Source organism: Haematobia irritans, chromosome 4 (assembly GCF_050003625.1).
Source record: "Haematobia irritans isolate KBUSLIRL chromosome 4, ASM5000362v1, whole genome shotgun sequence".
NCBI classification, from domain to species: Eukaryota; Metazoa; Arthropoda; class Insecta; order Diptera; family Muscidae; genus Haematobia; species Haematobia irritans.
The window spans coordinates 169,450,679-169,470,179 of record NC_134400.1 but is presented as its reverse complement, the minus strand read 5'-3'; the positions used below and the strand labels follow the sequence as shown (position 1 = coordinate 169,470,179).

The window sequence follows — 19,501 nt, the reverse complement described above, 5'->3', positions numbered from 1 at the left end:
GTAATGTGAACAATTTTTACCAATTATCTTTCACAATTCTAAGCGCAATAACAATCTTCTCAGCACTGATTTTGTGAATTTATTCAAATAATTTATAAGAAGCTATTTACACTTGGCGTTTTAAAAAATATCAAAATGGATCTTTACAATAGTGATGGTAAAAAACTTTCAACTTTTTTTGTATACCATTACAAAATTTCCTGAAAAGCTTACCAACCATCTAAAAGTATTCAAAACAAAATACGGGTTACAAGATTCATTAAAAATATCTCCTGCCAATGTAAATATGTCATAATATTTTTAATCAAAATTTTATCGCAATAAATAATAGTCATTGATAATACTTTATTTGAAATATCTTCGTATTGCATCATAAATTGACTGCAATTGATCCACAAAACACCAATGCATTTTCAAGACAACAAAGTGTTATTTATAATTTGGATGTTGTGTTCAAGCCTCTGGTTAGCTGCATATCTGCTGATGGGGCATTAACAAATTTACGTACGATATCAAACTTAGGGTGATTTTTATCGCGCATTAAATCAAAAATAACACTTTCACTTGTCGTTACAATACAACCGGCACTACGCATTCGATCCAAGGCCAAATCCCGATCTTGGTTTAAGCGAGATATCAAACAATCCGCGACAAGGGACACATTAATATTCCTCTCCAATAAATCAATTGCTGTTTGCTCAACACAGACATGAGACTGGAAAAGAAAAAACTTTTGCAAATAGTTGCATTTCCAATATTTTACACTTTTACCTCCAATCCATACAAGATAACATCATCAGGTTTATCTCCAAAAATCTCCTTTATTTTAGCTTCGAGCTCAGGCACTATCATACTAAAACGAGTTTTGCCTATAATAGCTTTGGCATGACTCACATCGATATCTTTGACAATATTTCCCAATTTCTCCGGATAGTGTTCAGTGCATATCAGTGGAATATCTAATTCTTTTCCGGCTTTTGTCTAGTCAGTAAATAGTTAGGTTATCAAAGGTCATTGCGTATACCATATAGCCGTTCTCCAAGTAACTTACCAACTTGGAAGCATTTTGAACTGCATTTGCGAATAATGGCATACCCAATCGAAATTTTTCCTGTATATCACATAGCAGGAATAAAGTCTTCTTAGGATTTAAGTGGCGTAGATGCCCAGCCATATCTACTCTTCCCTATGTTGCGCAAATACAGTTTAGAGTTTCATTACCATATGGGTGAAAATCAGCCATATGATTGTTTTATGTTGCCCCCATAAGAAATACCCCAATAAACACAAACGTTTGAAAAATACTAAAATTCAAAAATTTTTCAAACATTTTTTCAAAGGATTAGGGTAATATTCAAGTTGAGAAAATCGCGTTCTCAACAAAAAACAGACATTACCCTCAACAGTAAAATTCAACACATCAGCAATAATGTTACGTTTTTATATTGAGGCGTATTTAATTACACGTAATTAAAACACAGTTCTTTTCAAATAACGACAATCTACAATTTATTTGTTTAACTGATTAGGTTAGGTTAGGTTAAAGTGGCAGCCCGATTAAGATTCAGGCTCACTTAGACTATTCAGTCCATTGTGATACCACATTAACTAAAAGTACCTATTACATATGGGCACTTCTACCCTGCCAACATTTTGTGAATTTGGGGGCGCTTCTGAGAAGCCCCACTACGTCGAAAACAATCATATACGACATCAAAAACTCGTCGGGAAAGCGCCGTCACTATTGAGAAGTTGTACCACGCCAAGTTACTACGAAAAAGTTTCTCATCAGTGCAATTATTAGGTGCCTATTTAGATCAATTTGGAAGGACGCCAATAAGAACCCCTGCAAACTATCAGAAAAAGTGAATTTTAAGGTAATTGTAGAAGAATCATTGTGGTCAAGTAAAACACGATTGTGTATATGTTTATTGATTTGATTAAACATTTATAATTTCTTATAAATATAACATTTTTCGGTTTATCTCATCACATTTAACATAATTTTTTGTATTAATAAAAGAATGATGTTGAGTTTTAAGTAGCAAGTTACATATTGCAGCGTCTATCAGCCAGTTTGTTTATTTTCGATGGAGACAGCGTGCCTGGAAAAATATTTGAAAAACGATAACTTTATTCTATTTGGAAAGTCGAAAATTGTTCACCATATACCTTTCACAATTTTAAGCGTAATATCTATGTTTTCAGAACTTTATTTTCGTTTTTATTTAAGGGCCTGTTCGAAATCGAAACTTTTTACTATGGTGAGATATCAATTTACTATGGTGAGAAAAAAATAATAATTTGCTGTGCGAAATGGCAACTTTTTCCTAACTAGAGAAATTTGACATTTGTTCAACGACATTGTTCAAAACAAAACAAACGCGCGACGAGCCATAATATTAAATAAAAATTTTAAAATAAAACCCCTGGAAGTATTTCTTTGCTATGAATGTATTCCGCAAGTACTATCCATTGATTTTATCAATTCTTCTGCAAATTCTAAATTTGCAAATGGGAGATTTACTAGCTATTATTATGGCTTAGCCGGAGTACTCATTTTTAACACAAACAATAGCTTTTATTGCAAATAATAAAATGAAATATATTCTTGCGCGCCCCGTTTGTATACAATGATATAAACAAAATATGTCAAGCAATGTTATTTCGTAAACGTCAAGAATTTTCAACTAATGTCAAATTTCTTACTAGCCCCCTGGGCTAGTGAAATTATACTCACCTCGATTATGTCAAATTTTTACCAATGCTAGTAAAAAGTTTCGGTTTCGAACAGGCCCTAAATAAAATATAACAAGCTTGTTGCGCTTGGCGTTTCACAAAAAATAAAATGGCTCTTCTAACAGTAGTGATGGCAAAATACTTTCATGTACATTTTGTACTTTTTGATATGCTTCCCCCATCACAGTTCGCGATGGTTGTGGTGATATTTACGAGTCTGTGGTAGCGATGAGGATGAAATGGAACTTTGAAATGCTGGCAGGGTAGTTTTAACCGTTGAACCTTCTCGATTATTTTCTTCTGATGAACCAACAAGATTGTTCCAAAAACATTAGCAGACTGCTTAAGTTAACGTTTTCCAGGTCCGCCAGTAATCTGAAGCTATATGCCCCTAAAATTTGCTTACGCCTTACACAAAATGCTGGACACTCACACAAGAGGTGTTTTATTGATTCCTTTTCCTCCGCATCATGACAGCTCATACAATAGTCATTATACTTCGCACCAATAGTTTTTGCAAAATCGCCTATCAGGCAGCGACCCGTTATAGCAGATATCAGGAGTGATATCTGGCTTCTTGAGAATACTAGCATATCTAGTGTGCGGTTTAGGTTTAAAAGGGGCCATATTTGCTTGGTGTCGTTACAACCCTTACAATTCTCCCATCGAACATTTGCCATCATGACAGCCTTCTCACGCAGTAAGAGCTTGCAGGTAGCCAGAGGCATACCAACAGATTCTAGTTCCCCTGAAATATGTAAGGTAGTTCCTAGCCTTGCTAGCTCATCTGCTTCGCAATTCCCCGGTATGTTCCTATGGCCAGGCACCCATATTAGGTGAATATTGTACTGCTCAGCCATCTCTTTGAGAGATTTGCGGCAGTCTATGGCCGTTTTCTAGTTAAGGAACACAGAGTCCAAGGATTTTATTGCAGGTTGACTGTCTGAGTATATATTAATGCCAATATTGCTTGGAGCATTACATCTCAGCCAATTCACCACTTCTCTTATTGCTAATATTTCAGCCTGAAAAACACTACAGTGATCAGGTAATCTTTTCGCTATTCGAAGTTCCAGATCTTTAGAATATACTCCGAAACCCACTTGGCCATCCAATTTGGATCCATCAGTGTAGAAATCTATATATCTTTTATTCCCCGGGGTCCGTGTATACCACGCCTCACTGTTGGGAATTAGAGTCTCAAACTTTTTGTCGAAAAGTGGACTCGCCAAAGTGTAATCCACTACGTTAGGCACATCTGGCATTATTTTGAGGACCGAACTGTGACCGTAACTTTTTTCCGACCACAGCAATAGCTCGCGCAACCGCACAGCCGTTGTTGCAGCTGACTGTTTGGCCAAAATGTCTAAAGGCAATAGATGCAGTATGACATTAAGGGAGTTTGTTCCTGTCTTGCTGAATGCACCTGAGATACACAAGCACGCCATACGCTGAACTTTGTCTAAACTTGTCGGCTGGTGAAGTGCCGGCCACCACACTACAACACCATATAGCATTATAGGTCTAACCACTGCCGTGTATAGCCAACCCTGCCAGCATTTCAAAGTTCCATTTCATCTTCATCGCTACCACAGACTCGTAAATGTCACTACAACCATCCTACTGTGGGGGCAGCATATCATAAAGTACAAAATGTACTTCATACATGTATTTTGCCATCACTACTTTTACAAAAGCCATTTTATTTTTTGTGAAACGCCAAGCGCAACCAGCTTGTTATATTTTATTTAAATAAAAACGAAAATAAAGTTCTGAAAACATAGTTTTTACGCTTAAAATTGTGAAAGGTATATTGGTGAACAATTTTTGATTTTCCAAATGGAATAAAGTGATTGTTTTTCAAATATTTTATAGACACGCTGCCTCCATCGAATAAAAACACTGGCTGATAGACGCTGCAACATGTAACTCGCTACTTGTAACTCTACATCATCATTAATGCAAAAATAAATGTGATGTGATAGTGGTATAAATGTTATATTTTTAAGAATTTGTAAATGATTAATCAAATTAATAAATATCTAAACAAACGTGTTTTACTCGACCACAATGATTCTTTTACCACTATCTTAAAATGTACTTTTTCTGATTGTTTGGAGGGTCTCTTATTGGCGTCGTTCTAAATTGATCTATAAAGGCACCTAATAATTGCACTCATGCGAAACCTTTTTGTAGTAACTTGGCGTGGTACAACTTCTCAATAGTGACGGCGCTTTTCCGACGAGTTTTTGATATCGTATATGATTGTTTTCGACGTACTGGGGATTCTCAGAAGCGCCCCCAAATTCAAAAAATGCTGGCAGGGAATGTACAATTTTTGGTTTTAGTCCCCACTTTTTCCCTATTGCCTTTTTACACGAGTATAAAGCTACCGTTGCTTTCCTCGCCCTTTCTTCAATATTAAGCTTAAAGTTCAGCTTCCTGTCCAAAATAACGCCAAGGTATTTTGCACACTCCCTAAAGGGAATTTCAATACCCCCAAAGGAAATGGGCCTAACCGTGGGAGTTTTGCGATCTTTGCAGTACATGACTATTTCTGTCTTTGCAGGATTTACCCCAAGACCATTATCTTTCTCCCATTTCTCAGTCATCCATTCTAGGGAAACCAGAAGGTCGTTTATAGCAACATTCCAAAGAAGAGGTGATAGAACTCCTCCTTGAGGAGTGCCTCTGTTCACATACCTTTGTATGTTTGTTTGTCCTAGTGTGGCTGAAATGCGTCTCTTCCTTAGAAGTTCGTCTAACAGCCTAAGTATACCTGGATCAACAATCAGAGTTGTCAGTCCATTTAATATCGAGCTCGGATGGACGCTATTGAACGCCCCTTCGATGTCTAGAAATGCCACGATTGTGTATTCTTTGACAGATAGTGAGCTTTCAATAAAGCTGACTAGTTCATGTAATACGGTCTCAGTAGACCTGCCTTTCGAGTATGCATGTTGTCGTTTCGAGAGCAAACTTGAATCGACGCTAGTTCTAAGATAAATATCTATCATCCTCTCCAGAGTCTTAAGTAGGAATGATGATAAGCTGATTGGTCGGAAATCCTTCGCATTCGAGTGAGAGGCTTTTCCCGCTTTAAGGCCGGTACTATGTTCATTCTTGCGAAAAATTTTTATGGAAACCATTATTTCGCACATAGAAAGCGGCGTTTTTTTAGGTAGCTTGGAGCGCTGTTTTACAGGGAGCGATATTGGATTAAGTTGGTGGTTGTTGCGTGTTTTTAGAAAATAACATTTTATTTTTCCTTGGGCAATTGATCTGCTATTCCTTTGATCCTTTGTATAGTTTCGGAACAAAAATATGGTCCGTGTTTGATTTATAAACCCGCACAAATAGTTTTTAATAAATAAATTATTTCTTAATTCACATTGCAAATGGCGCCGTGCTATAAACGTCAGTTTTTCAACACGAAAAAACATAGTATCACAAATGGAAAAAATTTCGCAAATTTTTCGCATTTTTTGGTTTTGTATGGAGTTTCAACGCGAAAACCGAACAGAGTACCGGCCTTTAGGTATGAAAACGACTTTTGATTCTCTCCACTTTCGTGGAATATATGCTAAGTTGATACATCCTATATATATCGCCGACAACCAGGGGATAATTCTGTCAGCCACCGCTTTTAACTACGCCGGAGTAATTCCATCAGGTTCGGGGGATTTGAATGATCCAAAGCTATTTAACGCCCATTTTATTCTAGAGTCTGATACAATTTCCTCGATAGGAAACGACCGCTGGCCACTGTGGCACCGCCAGTGCATGGTTCAACCGTCTGATTTCCGGGAAAATGTGTGTCCAATAGTACCTCCAGCGTCTCCTCACTGGACGTTGTCCAATTGCCCTCCGATGTTTTAATGAAACCTGGAGCGGCGCTCGTGGATGCTAGCACCTTCCGTAGTCTGGAAGCCTCGGACGCATTCTCAATGCTGCTGCAGTAATCATTCCAAGAGTTATGCTGAGCCTTTCTCAGTTCTCGCTTGTATCCTCTCAGATTCTTCTTGTAAGCATCCCAATCCACAGGAGCTCTGGTGGACTTTGCTTTGTTAAAGAGCTTCCTACACGATTTCCTCATATTACCTGACTCCATAGACCACCATGGTGGTCGAATTTTCCCCCTTGGCTTCCCTGTAGGGCATGCAGCTTTCAGTGAAATGTTGAAAGCCTTAGTAATCCTCTCCACTGCGTGTTAGATAACTTGCACAGTGCTCATATTTGTCTCTGGTATTTCCGGTATCATCATATCATCATCTATACCTATTCCAGTCAGCTTTCCTAACTTTTGGCGGAAATATGGTCTTGGTGGTATGAACATCAAATTTGAAACTGATGTAGCGATTATCTGAGAAGCTGTGTTCACCTAAAACATGCCACTCAGATATCATTTCATTCAGTTCTTGCGAGGCCAAGGTGATGTCCAAAACCTCTTGCCTGTTTTTAGTGACAAAGGTTGGGGCATCTCCCTTGTTGCAAACTACCAGATTTGTACGCAAAATAAACTCTATTAGCGACTCTCCCCTTGCATTAGTATCACTACTTCCCCATATACTATGATGCGCATTCGCATCGCATCCCATAATGAGTTTCGTCTTTGTTTTCAGTGACTCCTCAACTATGGTCTTAACGGCACATGGAGGCATCTCCCTGTCATGTCCCATATAGACCGAAGATACCCAATATTTGCATTTGGCTATTTCTAAATTGGCAACGACAGTGTCTGCATTGCACATTGAAGGAAGCAGAAACAAGTTAAGCTCGTTTTTAGCAATTATACAGGCTCGAATTACATCATTACCAGTATACTGCAATAGTTTGAACCCCGGAGTACTTAATTCACATATTTTGTTTCTATAAACATATGGTTCTTGAATAAGAACTATGTCTATGTCCCCTTTCATCAGGAGAACTTTTAAGGCAGCACATGCAGCCTTACAATGATGAAGATTTATCTGGAGGATCCGTAGGACCATCGAGATTTTCAACAACCGTCACATCAGCCGCTTCAATCGAGTCATCAAGAATGTCCTCTTCAGAGATCTCGGTGACTCTCGCAATAACCATAGGTTCAACTTTGGTGAGTTCTGAGGCAGTAGAAGCCTCCTCACGCATACGGTATCTATCCATGCCTTCAACTTTGTTATCTCCCTCGACTTCGCAAGAGGATCCGCTTACTTCTGATTCAGACAGAGGCTTGTCCATTTCTGAATCCTTTAGCTGATCGTTTTTATACACCTTCATTTGGATATAATGAAAGCCATAACATACACGGCCCTGAGACTTTGCTAGATGTGGCAAAGACTGAGTGTTCAATATAAACACTGCATGCCGTCTTGGCCCATCCACTTCATCCAAACGGCCAACCTTCCAATCAGCTGTTGGAAGATCTGGATTGCATTGTTTCGGTCTATTTAAAAAAGATTCAGGGTCAGGAGGGTTTGCAGGTATCCACGCATGTGCTCTAGGTCTAGCCGGTATGTCTTTCTTCTCGACTAATTCTAGAACAGCTCCTTCCCAAACTTCACCAATTAGTATCAGAGCAGCTTTAAAAATTTCTATAGACCTCTGGTCCTCAAATGCGACTAGCTTAAATCGTCCTTGATACCAACCAGCCTCTTGGTGTCGAGGATCTGGGCCGGGAAACTTTTCCAGCACCTGTGAGTAGACGCCAGACAAAGCATTCTCAATTTCCCCCCATTTTTGCTTTGGAACCATACCGTCCATTGCTCCTTTATTTATGATAGCCATCACAACGCTGTCTTTAGCAACTGAGGCAAACGATCGTTGATCCCTTTTGGAGAGCAAATAAGTGATTGGTTTCACTTATTTGCTCTACGATGTGTACTGTATAAACTTTAGCTTACGACTGACTTGACTGCTCTCTCCGCTAGGGGTTTATATACCGAGATATGACGATTTCGAATATTCTCGCTAATTGGCCTGCAACCTTCTAGATTAAGCTACTACCTGGTAGATGTCGCACGGGCGACATCGCACATATTTATCGACTTATGTTCATTGTTTCGGCTATCTAGAACTTTCTATGGGGCGTTATTGTACAGGTGATATGGCACACATACTTTTAGGCTTATTCTCATCTTGGCTAGTGCATTCTACCATCTGCACGCTCACAAAAAATCGCTTCTGTAACATATACTCCCAAACATATTTTGCTTCAAGCATATACATTTTTGGGTATTGCCCAAACATTTATATGTTTGATCTCTTCCAATATATAATATGTTTGAAAGCATATTGGTCTAAACAATATATGTTTGGGTAGTCTAAGTTCCAAACATTTTGTATTTTTGCATCCAAATTCAATAATGTTGTCTTCCAAAAAACAATATGTTATTATGTGAACATATAATATGTTTGGAAGCATTTTGCACCCAAAAATATTATATGCTTAAAAAAATTCTCCCAAACAATATTGTGCTCAAAATTTTATTTATTTATTTATATATTTACAATCATAATGAATTATGAAAATAAACAGGTAATATAGGTGCTAACAACATAGGTTTTCGACCTGAATGCTCAAAATTTTGTTTCTGCCCAATTGTATATTCCCCCACATCTTTCTCACTTCCACGAGATTTTTTAGTTCTTAGCACCTTTTTCTGTAATACAAACATTGTAGAAGAAATTATTCAATTGTATGATTTTTTTTTATTTTAATTTTACCTTTTGCCGGACGGGGATTCGAACAGCGGACCACACAGTTTGTAAGGATCAAAGAAGTAGCTGATCAATTGCCCAAGGAAAAATAAAATGTTAATTTTGTAATAACAAGCAACAACCACCAACTTAATTCAATATCGCTCCCTGTTAAATAGCGCTCCAAGCTACTAAACACATATATGTTTATAGGCTATTTCTAAATTAATATATGTTTGCATCCAAGCATATTATATTTACAAACATTTTATGTCCCAAACATAATATGTTCTAACATATTAACATATATGTCCCAAACATGTTATGCTAGTTTATGAACATAATATGCTTGCACTCAAAAATATTGTGTTTAAAAATTTGTGTTCCAAACATATAATGTTTATATCCAAACATATGAAAAACAGTCTTTTTCATCGGTGTGGTAGATTATGGTCATATTACCGATAATTATAACAGTAAAACAAAAGGCGTTACTTTTACAATGAACGATTGGAAAACTAAGAACACAAAAGATGTTTAGGAAAGTACTAGAAAATAAAGAAATGACTCTAACAAGTTTTGACGTAATTTTATCGTTACAATTTGAAATTTAAATTAACGGAAACTAATTTAAATAAACTTAAATCTAGAAATATCAAATTCGTAACAATAATTTCTCAATTGTAATCCTCAAATTGAAATTGCATCGCTACACAATAATTTCTCAAAAAGTTTTCAGTGCGAGTCAAATTAAAAACTAACATCGTTGCAAATACTTTTCAACCAAAATTTGTATGAAATTCAATCCCAGTTCTAACTGAAAGTAAACGCCAAATTTCTAGGGATTTTTTATAAATTTTGTAATTTCTATCGGTAAAATATTAAATATTAAAATAACATTAATAATATATATAAATATTAAAATAACATAATCAAACATAATTATATTATTAAACGTATTAATAAATAAAACTATCAATACAACTTTAAAAATCTTTAACATTTTTACATGTATAATTCGATTTCCTCCATAATGTTGGTGTCACATAACTATTAATTAATATGCTGGCAATTTGAAATAATTACTATCGAGGAACTTGCTGGCCTGCGTGTTAGAATAGATTCAGCAAGAGGAATTCACAAACAAATTTCCAGCAATATGAATTCACAAAATAGCAAATTAAACCGATTATGCGATGTAAATTAAAGTATCGATGTGGTGCGATTCATCATCCAGTAGTTGTTGATATGGGAAAGCATAAATACCAAGTTTAATTGGATGCACTTTTATTTATGGAAACTTTCTCTTTTCGATAAGCCACTATCATTTTTCATTGGTCAGCCTCTTAATGTTTCCAAGAATGCGGCATCCAAAGCACCAAAGATTTTAGTTGTCTGCAAAGAGATTTGGAAGTAATTCGCAAACAATTTGAAAATGTATTAAAGATTACCTGTTTCAAGTCAAGTTGAATTTATGTTGCAAATGATATTTACCCTCAAGGCCGGTATGCACCTCTAGCGAAAAATTTCATTCCCATAAGAAATGCATTGCTATTTATGCTAACGAAATTTTCGGTAGCGTTCAATTTCGTAAGCTGGTACGCACCTCTAATGAAAATAACAGGGTTGTCAAAAGCATATTTTGGCAGCAAACATTTAATTTATTACAATCATTGTGTGCGTAAAAGTTTTAAAAGGTCTGTAAATAATAAACAATTTATTTGAGGAATATTTGGAACATATATTAACAATTTTTAAAAGCGATTAGCTGGTTTAAAATTTGTGTACACAGCCCTGTTTTTTTGTTATAGACTTAAATGAATTTTTGCTACCGAAAATTTCGCTAGAGGTGCATACCGGCCTTCAAACTGAAAAGGTGTTGCATTTGAAAAACGCTCATCCTGTGTTTATTGGGGTACATGTCAAAACTGTGTTATTGGCACGCAAACGAAATATCCGATATAAAGGCCGGTATGCACCTCTAGCGAAAAATTTCATTCCCATAAGAAATGCATTGCTATTTATGCTAACGAAATTTTCGGTAGCGTTCAATTTCGTAAGCTGGTACGCACCTCTAATGAAAATAACAGGGTTGTCAAAAGCATATCAAAAGCAGACCGTTTAAAACTTTTACGCACACAATGATTGTAACAAATTAAATGTTTGCTGCCAAAATATGCATTTGACAACCCTGTTATTTTCATTAGAGGTGCGTACCAGCTTACGAAATTGAGCGCTACCGAAAATTTCGTTAGCATAAATAGCAATGCATTTCTTATGGGAATGAAATTTTTCGCTAGAGGTGCATACCGGCCTTAAGGGCGTTGGTTGATTACATGAACGAATAACTGAAATAAGAATTACAATGCCGAACTGTTAGATCGCAAACGGAATTGCCTCTAGAGGAGTATACCGGGCTCAAGGAATACATGAAAAACTGTATTATTGGCATAAGGTGTGTACTATGTTCCTTTTTCGAGTTAAAAACCACTTTATTTTCGCGATTACTTTTCCTTAAATAATCAAAATTATAAATTAAAACAAACTTATTCCTGTAAAGTCTTGCCGAAATCTAGAGGAACAAGAAACTGTGCATAAATTGAGTTAATTTATCTGATATATTGAACTGTTTTAATAAAGTAACCGCGAAAATTTCAACGCGAAAAGCGAACATAGTACTTACCTATACATAGGAATTTTCGTTAGACATGCATACCGGGTCGAACATATGAAACATTATTATCGATTGATAATATTTTGCTTCGACGAAAGAGATATGGCAACCTACCGCCAACTGTCACATCTTTGTCAACTGCCAAAAAAAAAATTGTTTTCACGTTCCAACATTTACAAAGATTAACGTGATATATTTCCAAAAAATGGTCAGTTGGAGTTGTATTGTACGTCCAGCGGCACAATTAGCAAAATATCGTACAGTTTTGCAAACACCGGCTGTGCAAAATGGTAAGAAATTGATATCATTCCATAATTACGATAACTAAATAAAGTATAGCTTTGGAGTGACCATTACGCAATAGAAAAAATAGTATAAACATATATTTTGTTCAAATTTCAGCTGTCCAAATGCAATTACGCCAAATGGGAGGTGGTCACCATCACATGATAGTGCAGCCATCACGTTTCCAGTGGAACAAGTTCAAGGATTTGTTGCACTTCTATGTGATGTTGGGTGTTTTGCCAATAACCGCTCTGGTTATGTACAGTAACATTTTCATTGGTCCCGCTCAACTGCAAGAGATTCCTGAGGGATATGAACCTAAGCATTGGGAATACCACAAGGTAGGAAGCAATAGAAATATGAAATGTTGGTCCTTCTAACACAAATAAAAGTTTAATAGTAGTTGGATGAATTCGATGGCCATGCTCCACAAGAGCGGTCACTTTGAAGCACAATCGTTAGTAAAAATCAAAAAATTATTTGAAGTCAACGGAATTCAACTGCTGCATTTTCAACCTTAGTGCAAAGTTCGTTTTTCAGAGTAAATGATAAAAATCTTACTCCGTTTTAATGAGTACAGGGTCTTTTTTAATCCTTTATTTGCACTTTTAGTTGTGATTTTCTTTTGTGAAACAAAAATCAACGATTATTTGTTTTGTTTTTATAGCATCCAATATCCCGTTTCATTGCTCGTTACATATTGACCAGCCCACAGCAGGAATACGAAAAGTCGATGCACCATCTTTTTGAAGAAGATGAAAAAGCTAAAATCAGGTATACAATCGTTCAAGAATAGAAATATACAATCGTTCAAGAATAAAAAAAGTAAAATTTCAATCTTTATTTTAGAAAATTGGAAGAGCAAATTCGTGCTAAAATGTCGGAACGTAATGATTATAAAGCCTACTACTACAGGCCGGCAATTGCTAAGTATCACAGAATTTCCAAGGAATCGGCAGATGCTTTGGAAGAAATTCGGGGCGATAATTGAACATAATGTTTTTGTAATACAATTTGTCATTACAATGTGGATTAACTAATTAATATGGTGAAAATATTTCTCTGAAAACTAAAAAATAAATAAATAGCTTAGCCAACCACTATAACCTGTAATCAACATTAAATTGGTACACGTACTTAATCTGATCTAAGTAGATGGATTTGTATGAAACACAAAAAGGAGAAGTCTGACAAATGTAATATATCAATGGTCAAAAAATCATGTTCCGAGTTGATTTAGCAATGCAAATGGGTCTAGATACATATGCATTAAACAATTTTCACTTATATGGACTTGTATTAACCTATTTTATTAACCAATCTTATTCAATTCTGGCAACAAAAAAGCTCCTGCCCAATTTTATACATAAATATGGCCATATGAACAAGATTTAATGGCCGATCGTGTTCACATTTGGAACAATTTAGTCTTCTAATATAGATTTTGGTTGAAGACAGAGGTTTTTACAAAATGTTGAACTAGTACACAAAGGGTTATTAAATTATATTTGTAGTTTGTTACTCGTACTTCCCTTAAATATTAACATATATGATAACTAATTTTTATGATGTCTGATTTGTGTGATTCACGGACATTTTTAGGGTAAGTAAGTGTATTAACCTCATAAGAAAAGAAACTCAAGTGTAGGTTATTGTTACTTTATTTATTGTGGATAGAAGTTTAGACCTTAAATAAAACCTTAAACATAATACAGAAATGTCTATACAAATATGCACCTTTGTCATCTCATTGGTATCCTTTGATCAAATGAATGGCGAACCCCATACAAATTTTAACACACCTATGACTCATCCCCATGCTTGATTTTTGCAATAGTATAATACTAATTTCCCATTAGTTCCGTGGCAGTCATAAAGGTTTTTGATTATTTGATCCGGCGCAGGAGCAAATGTTTGATTTACGTATAAAAACTTTAAAATTATATTTTAGATAAAGTATAACAATTAATTTAAAACATTTCTTACTATTTGCTCTGAGGGATCCAGTTTTAAGTATTTGTGTATGAATTTTTGTATCCAACTGACAGTCTTGTAAGGATCTACTGTCCAAGTACGTTTTTTAATTATGGGAACATTTCCAGTCGCGTTTAGTAGTATGCAAACTAAGAATATATAAAATACATAAGTAAAGATCTCATAAAAACAGTTTATAAAAATAGTAGTTTAATATCCACTTTTGTTATCCTTTTCAGCTGGAGCAGTTGTGGGTGGAAGAGAAGTTTCAGCATCATCGCCCATCGTTTTATATATTTTTTATTTGCAGAGCCTTAACTTCACAGAAATAATATGTATCATCTGGAATTGTTTATGATAGAGTCGATAACAGGGTTTTCTCAACTTCAATAGTTGCCACGTAGATGCATAAAGCCTATGTCTTTCCCATAAGAAACACATAGAAAACGTTACCGATTATTTATAGTTTCACCTCCAGCGTTTAATAAGTTTATTCGTGCAATGTTTCGCAATCAGTGCTTTGGATCCTTTCCACCCATAATTTTACAATATTTGATAAAAATATAGTCGTCTTCGTATATACTTTTGCACTTTTAATTTAGTATTTTGGTGAAAACCCCGAACATAGTACTCTTGCTTAAAGCCAGTTTCTAAAGCTCTTAAAGTATGCACCTCTTGCGGAGCCAATAACACAGTTTTTAAGTTTGAGCCCAATAAACACAGGATGAGCGTTTTTCAAATTCAACAACTTTTCAGTTTGCGGGTAAATGTAATTTTCAACATAAATTCAACTTGTTTTGAAACAGCTCATCTTTAACACATCTTGAAATTATTTGCGAATTACTTTCAATTTGCCAAAATGTTGACGAAATCTTTGAAAAAGTGTTGAGGATAATATGAGAAAACTTTGACAAACCACTACCCTGAAATGCAACGAAAAAACCATGTGCCCAATAAACACAAACGTTTGAAAAATGCTAAATTTCAACAATTTTTCAAAAAAATTTTCAAAGGATTAGTGTAATATTCAAGTTGAGAAAATCGCGTTCTCAACAAAAAACAGACATTACCCTCAACAGTGAAATTCAACTCATTAGCAATAATTTCTCAAGTGTTATCAAAGAATTTTCGATGCGAGTCAACTTAAAAATTAACATTGTTGCAAATACTTTTGAACTAAAATTTGTATAAATGATATCCCCACTTCTAATTGAAAGTCAAAGCCAAAATTCTATGAATTTTGTATATATTATTCATTTTCGTCAAAATAAAATATATAATAATACACTACAATACTAATTGAAAAATAAATATCTTATTAAACATATCAACAAATAAGAACAAAACAACAAAACTTTAAATATCTTAAACATTATTTGTGAACACTTCTGCATAGATAATTCGATTTCCTTCCTGTTGGTGTCATAAAACTAGATTAAAATTAATTAATATGCGGACAATTTGAAATTTGGAACGTGCTGGACCGCGTGTTAGAATACATTTCCAGCAGAAGGAATTGACATAATATCCATTTTAAACTGATAATAGGATGTTAATGATATGGAATAATATCAAGTTTTTAACAATTTTAATTGGTTGCTCTTTGAAATGTTTGTGGATACTTTTTCTTGTCGATGAGTCACTCGGCCAGCTTCTTAATGTTTGCAAGAATGTACCATTCAAAGAGTTTAGTTTTCTGCAAAAAAATTTAAATTTAGTGACTTCTCTAAAATGTCGATTTAATTTTTCATATTGACTTACCAATTGTTATAAACTATTTGAAGCAGTTCCAGTTAATTGTCAACATTTTTTCATCGGTCAGCTTTTTAATGTTTTCAAGAACGTAGAATCCATAATTTTATTTTTCGGCAAAGAGATATGCATTCAGTGACTTCCTTAAAATTTTATTTCATTTTTTATTGTCACTTACCTATTATTATAAACTATTTAGAGTAGATTCAGTTATTTGTCTAAAATTTTCCATTTTTTTATTTCTTCCAATTGACCACGAACTTCGTTGCTCAAAGAAGTATTGAAAACCACATGGTTTTTTCGTTTTATTTTAGGGTAGTGTTTTGTCAAAATTTTCTCATATTATCCTCAACACCTTTTCAAAGATTTCGGCAACATTTTGGCAAAATGAAAGTAATTCGCAAACAATTTGAAGATGTGTTGAAGATAAGCTGTTTCAAATCAAGTTGAATTTACGTTGAGGGTAAATTACATTTACCCTCAAACTGAAAAGTTGTTGAATTTGAAAAACGCTCATCCTGTGTTTATTGGGTTATGTGCGCGTAGGAAACGAGTAGTGATGGCATCTCTGACACTTTTATATGTCAGTGGTACTTTTGCTTTGTTGCTTTCTTTGTGATTTCAACCAGAAATCATTGTTGGCGTGTTACTGTCATTTTTTCGTGAATTTTATTAAATTGAAGTAAAAAGGTATCATTTTTTGCAAAATGTATGGTGGAGACGACTATGGAAATGTGGTAAGAACAAGTGGAAATTCAAATTTTATAACTATCACACCAAGAAGACAACAAAATATTGAAGAATTTGGGATATGTTGCCAAAAACATAACCTCATTTTTCAATCAATCCTTTGCCGTCAGTGTATTAATTTTGCATTTTTATCTTCCACCTTAGGAGTATTATGATGAATATGCCCATACCGGTGATCCACAATTGGATTTAGAGTACGAACGTAACTACTATCGAATGCCGGAAAATGTGAAATATTTTCTTCTCAATTTTTGTCAAGCCATCAAAGACGGTGTCTTATTTGATATTCAGAACATGTATGAGAACACCTTCCCTCAAATTAGTGACCACCATTTTGATAAATCTGCTTGGCCCGATGAGAAAGAAGTTGCCGCAGTTGTAGACAATGATGATCTGTTCTTAATTTTGTACAAAGAGTTGTACTATCGTCATATCCATGCTCGCATTCCTGGTGGTCCCAAATTGGAGCAACGTATCAACTCCTTCTTCAACTATTGCGATTTCTTCAATTTGATCATATCTTCTCAAAGCCCGGTATTATTGGAATTACCCGATATTTGGTTATGGGAATTGGTTGATGAATTTGTATATCAGTTCCAAAACTTTGCTCAATACAGGTAAATAAATAAGTGAATAAATAAAAAAAGATATGAAATTTGATTCGAAGATACATACAATTAAATTTACCATTTAAATTTACGTATTTTTTTTATAGAGCCCGTTTAACCGATAAAACTCAAGATGAAATCCATGAGTTGTGTGTCAATCACAGCAATGTCTGGAGTATTTTATGTATTCTCAATGTTTTGCATTCCTTGGTCGATATTTCTAATATTAAAAAACAATTAGAAGCCATCTCTCAAGGAAATGATCCTCAAGCTGTGGCCGGCGAGTTTGGAGAGTTATCTTTCTACAAAATGTTGGGCTATTTCTCGTTGGTTGGATTATTGCGTGTCCACTCATTATTGGGTGATTATTATCAAGCCATAAAGGTCTTGGAACCAATTGAAATCCATAAGAAGTCTCAATATTCCCATATTCCTGCATGTCAAATTTCTACTTCATACTATGTTGGATTTGCTTACATGATGATGCGTCGTTACGCGGACGCCATTCGAACCTTCTCTGATATTTTGTTGTACATCCAACGAACGAAACAATTGTACAGTACACGCTCATATCAAAATGACCAAATCAATAAGCAGGCTGAACAAATGTATCATTTGTTAGCTATATGTTTGGTTTTGCATCCCCAATGCATCGATGAATCCATTCAGCAAGTATTGCGTGAGAAGAACTATCATGACGCCATGTTCAAGATGCAGTGTGGGGATTTGGATGTTTTTAAATCCTTCTTCCTTTTCGCTTGTCCACGTTTTGTTAGCCCATGTCCTCCAGCTGCTGATGCACCCGTGGAAGACTATGTTAAAGATCCCATGGAACATCAATTAATGGTTTTCATGGATGAAGTTAAACAACAAGCAGACCTACCCACAACCCGATCGTATTTGAAATTATATACTACACTTCCTTTGGCGAAACTTGCATCATTCATCGATCCCAATGCTAGTGAAGACGATGTATCCAAGTTGTTGATCCGCTTATTGTGCTTCAAACATAAAATGCGAAATTTGGTTTGGTCCAAAGGGTCCAATGGTTTGGAAGGGACTTTCAAATCAGGCTCAGAGGTATGTTTTTTACGTTAGTTTTGATCTTTTAATAATGCATTCTTTTTGTTAATAGTTGGACTTCTATATTGATGATGATATGATTCACATTGCTGACACAAAAGTTTCACATCGTTATGGTGACTTCTTTGTAAGAAAAATTATGAAGTTCAATGAATTGAATCGCAAATTAAAAAATATTAATATGTAAATTATTTTTATTTAATCTTATAATCAACACAAATTTTCCTAAGAACGTAGTGTTAACAAAGACTTTTCCCCACATTAACAAAATGAGAACAATAAAATGATGGCGTTTTTATGCCTTGGAACAAGTCGAAAATATTGAAACTTTTCTAAAGTGAGAGAAACATTAGCAAATTGTTTGCGGAATCATATCGACATTTTCCATTTACAAAAGGGGAAGTGGATAATTTCACTATTTATATTCATTAATAAATATTAATATCATCATTGGTGAGAACGACCCTGATCAACTGCACTGAATCCAGATCGATGTCGAAATTTACTTAAAAATAGGGATTGTAATAGGAATCAAAAATTCGATTTTCAAAATTTGGAAAAGCCGACTAATCGAAATCTTGATTATTTCAATTTGAAAGGCTTGCCAATATGTAAAACAATTTAATGGCTGATTATCGAATGAATTTATATGGTAAAAGTAGTCTTCAAATTTTCTTTAACTTTTTCCAAAATTGGAATGGTCGACTTTCCGACTTTTTCCTAAGTCGACTTTTTAAAAAGTTGCAAAAGTATGCCTTTGCGATTATTGAAAAGTCCATATTCGGCGTTCTTAATTGCATTTGTGTTACTGGATTATTTTAAAATAAATAAATATGTAGGCCGCTCTCCCGATTTTACTTCATGTACGCATGCATGTGTAGGGGTTAAATAATCCATATATATCTCAAACGAATGATTTAAATATTTTTTTAACTTCCATATGTTTCAGCAAATCAGT

At 34.9% G+C, this 19,501-nt stretch overlaps 4 protein-coding genes across 4 annotated transcripts; 2 read left to right on the top strand and 2 right to left on the bottom strand.

Moving 5' to 3' along the window:
- Positions 1–325: 325 nt before the first annotated feature.
- LOC142234112 (isochorismatase domain-containing protein 1) lies at positions 326–1,212 on the bottom strand. The gene is made up of 3 exons (XM_075305192.1): positions 1,052–1,212; positions 772–981; positions 326–715 (listed from the first exon to the last, which is right to left on the bottom strand). Exons 1-3 carry the CDS (start codon positions 1,172–1,174, stop codon positions 434–436), a joined length of 615 nt encoding a protein of 204 aa, XP_075161307.1. The 5' UTR covers positions 1,175–1,212; the 3' UTR covers positions 326–433.
- Positions 1,213–12,218: 11,006 nt separating this feature from the next.
- On the top strand, positions 12,219–13,482 carry ND-SGDH (NADH dehydrogenase (ubiquinone) SGDH subunit). The gene is made up of 4 exons (XM_075305190.1): positions 12,219–12,381; positions 12,494–12,717; positions 13,044–13,150; positions 13,226–13,482. Exons 1-4 carry the CDS (start codon positions 12,297–12,299, stop codon positions 13,365–13,367), a joined length of 558 nt encoding a protein of 185 aa, XP_075161305.1. The 5' UTR covers positions 12,219–12,296; the 3' UTR covers positions 13,368–13,482.
- A 539-nt stretch (positions 13,483–14,021) lies between these two features.
- Atg12 (Autophagy-related 12) lies at positions 14,022–14,685 on the bottom strand. Its single transcript, XM_075305191.1, has 3 exons — positions 14,572–14,685; positions 14,363–14,499; positions 14,022–14,308 (listed from the first exon to the last, which is right to left on the bottom strand). Exons 1-3 carry the CDS (start codon positions 14,633–14,635, stop codon positions 14,186–14,188), a joined length of 324 nt encoding a protein of 107 aa, XP_075161306.1. The 5' UTR covers positions 14,636–14,685; the 3' UTR covers positions 14,022–14,185.
- A 1,996-nt stretch (positions 14,686–16,681) lies between these two features.
- On the top strand, positions 16,682–18,862 carry eIF3l (eukaryotic translation initiation factor 3 subunit l). Its single transcript, XM_075303872.1, has 4 exons — positions 16,682–16,839; positions 16,997–17,469; positions 17,568–18,540; positions 18,596–18,862. Exons 1-4 carry the CDS (start codon positions 16,810–16,812, stop codon positions 18,728–18,730), a joined length of 1,611 nt encoding a protein of 536 aa, XP_075159987.1. The 5' UTR covers positions 16,682–16,809; the 3' UTR covers positions 18,731–18,862.
- Positions 18,863–19,501: the final 639 nt, after the last annotated feature.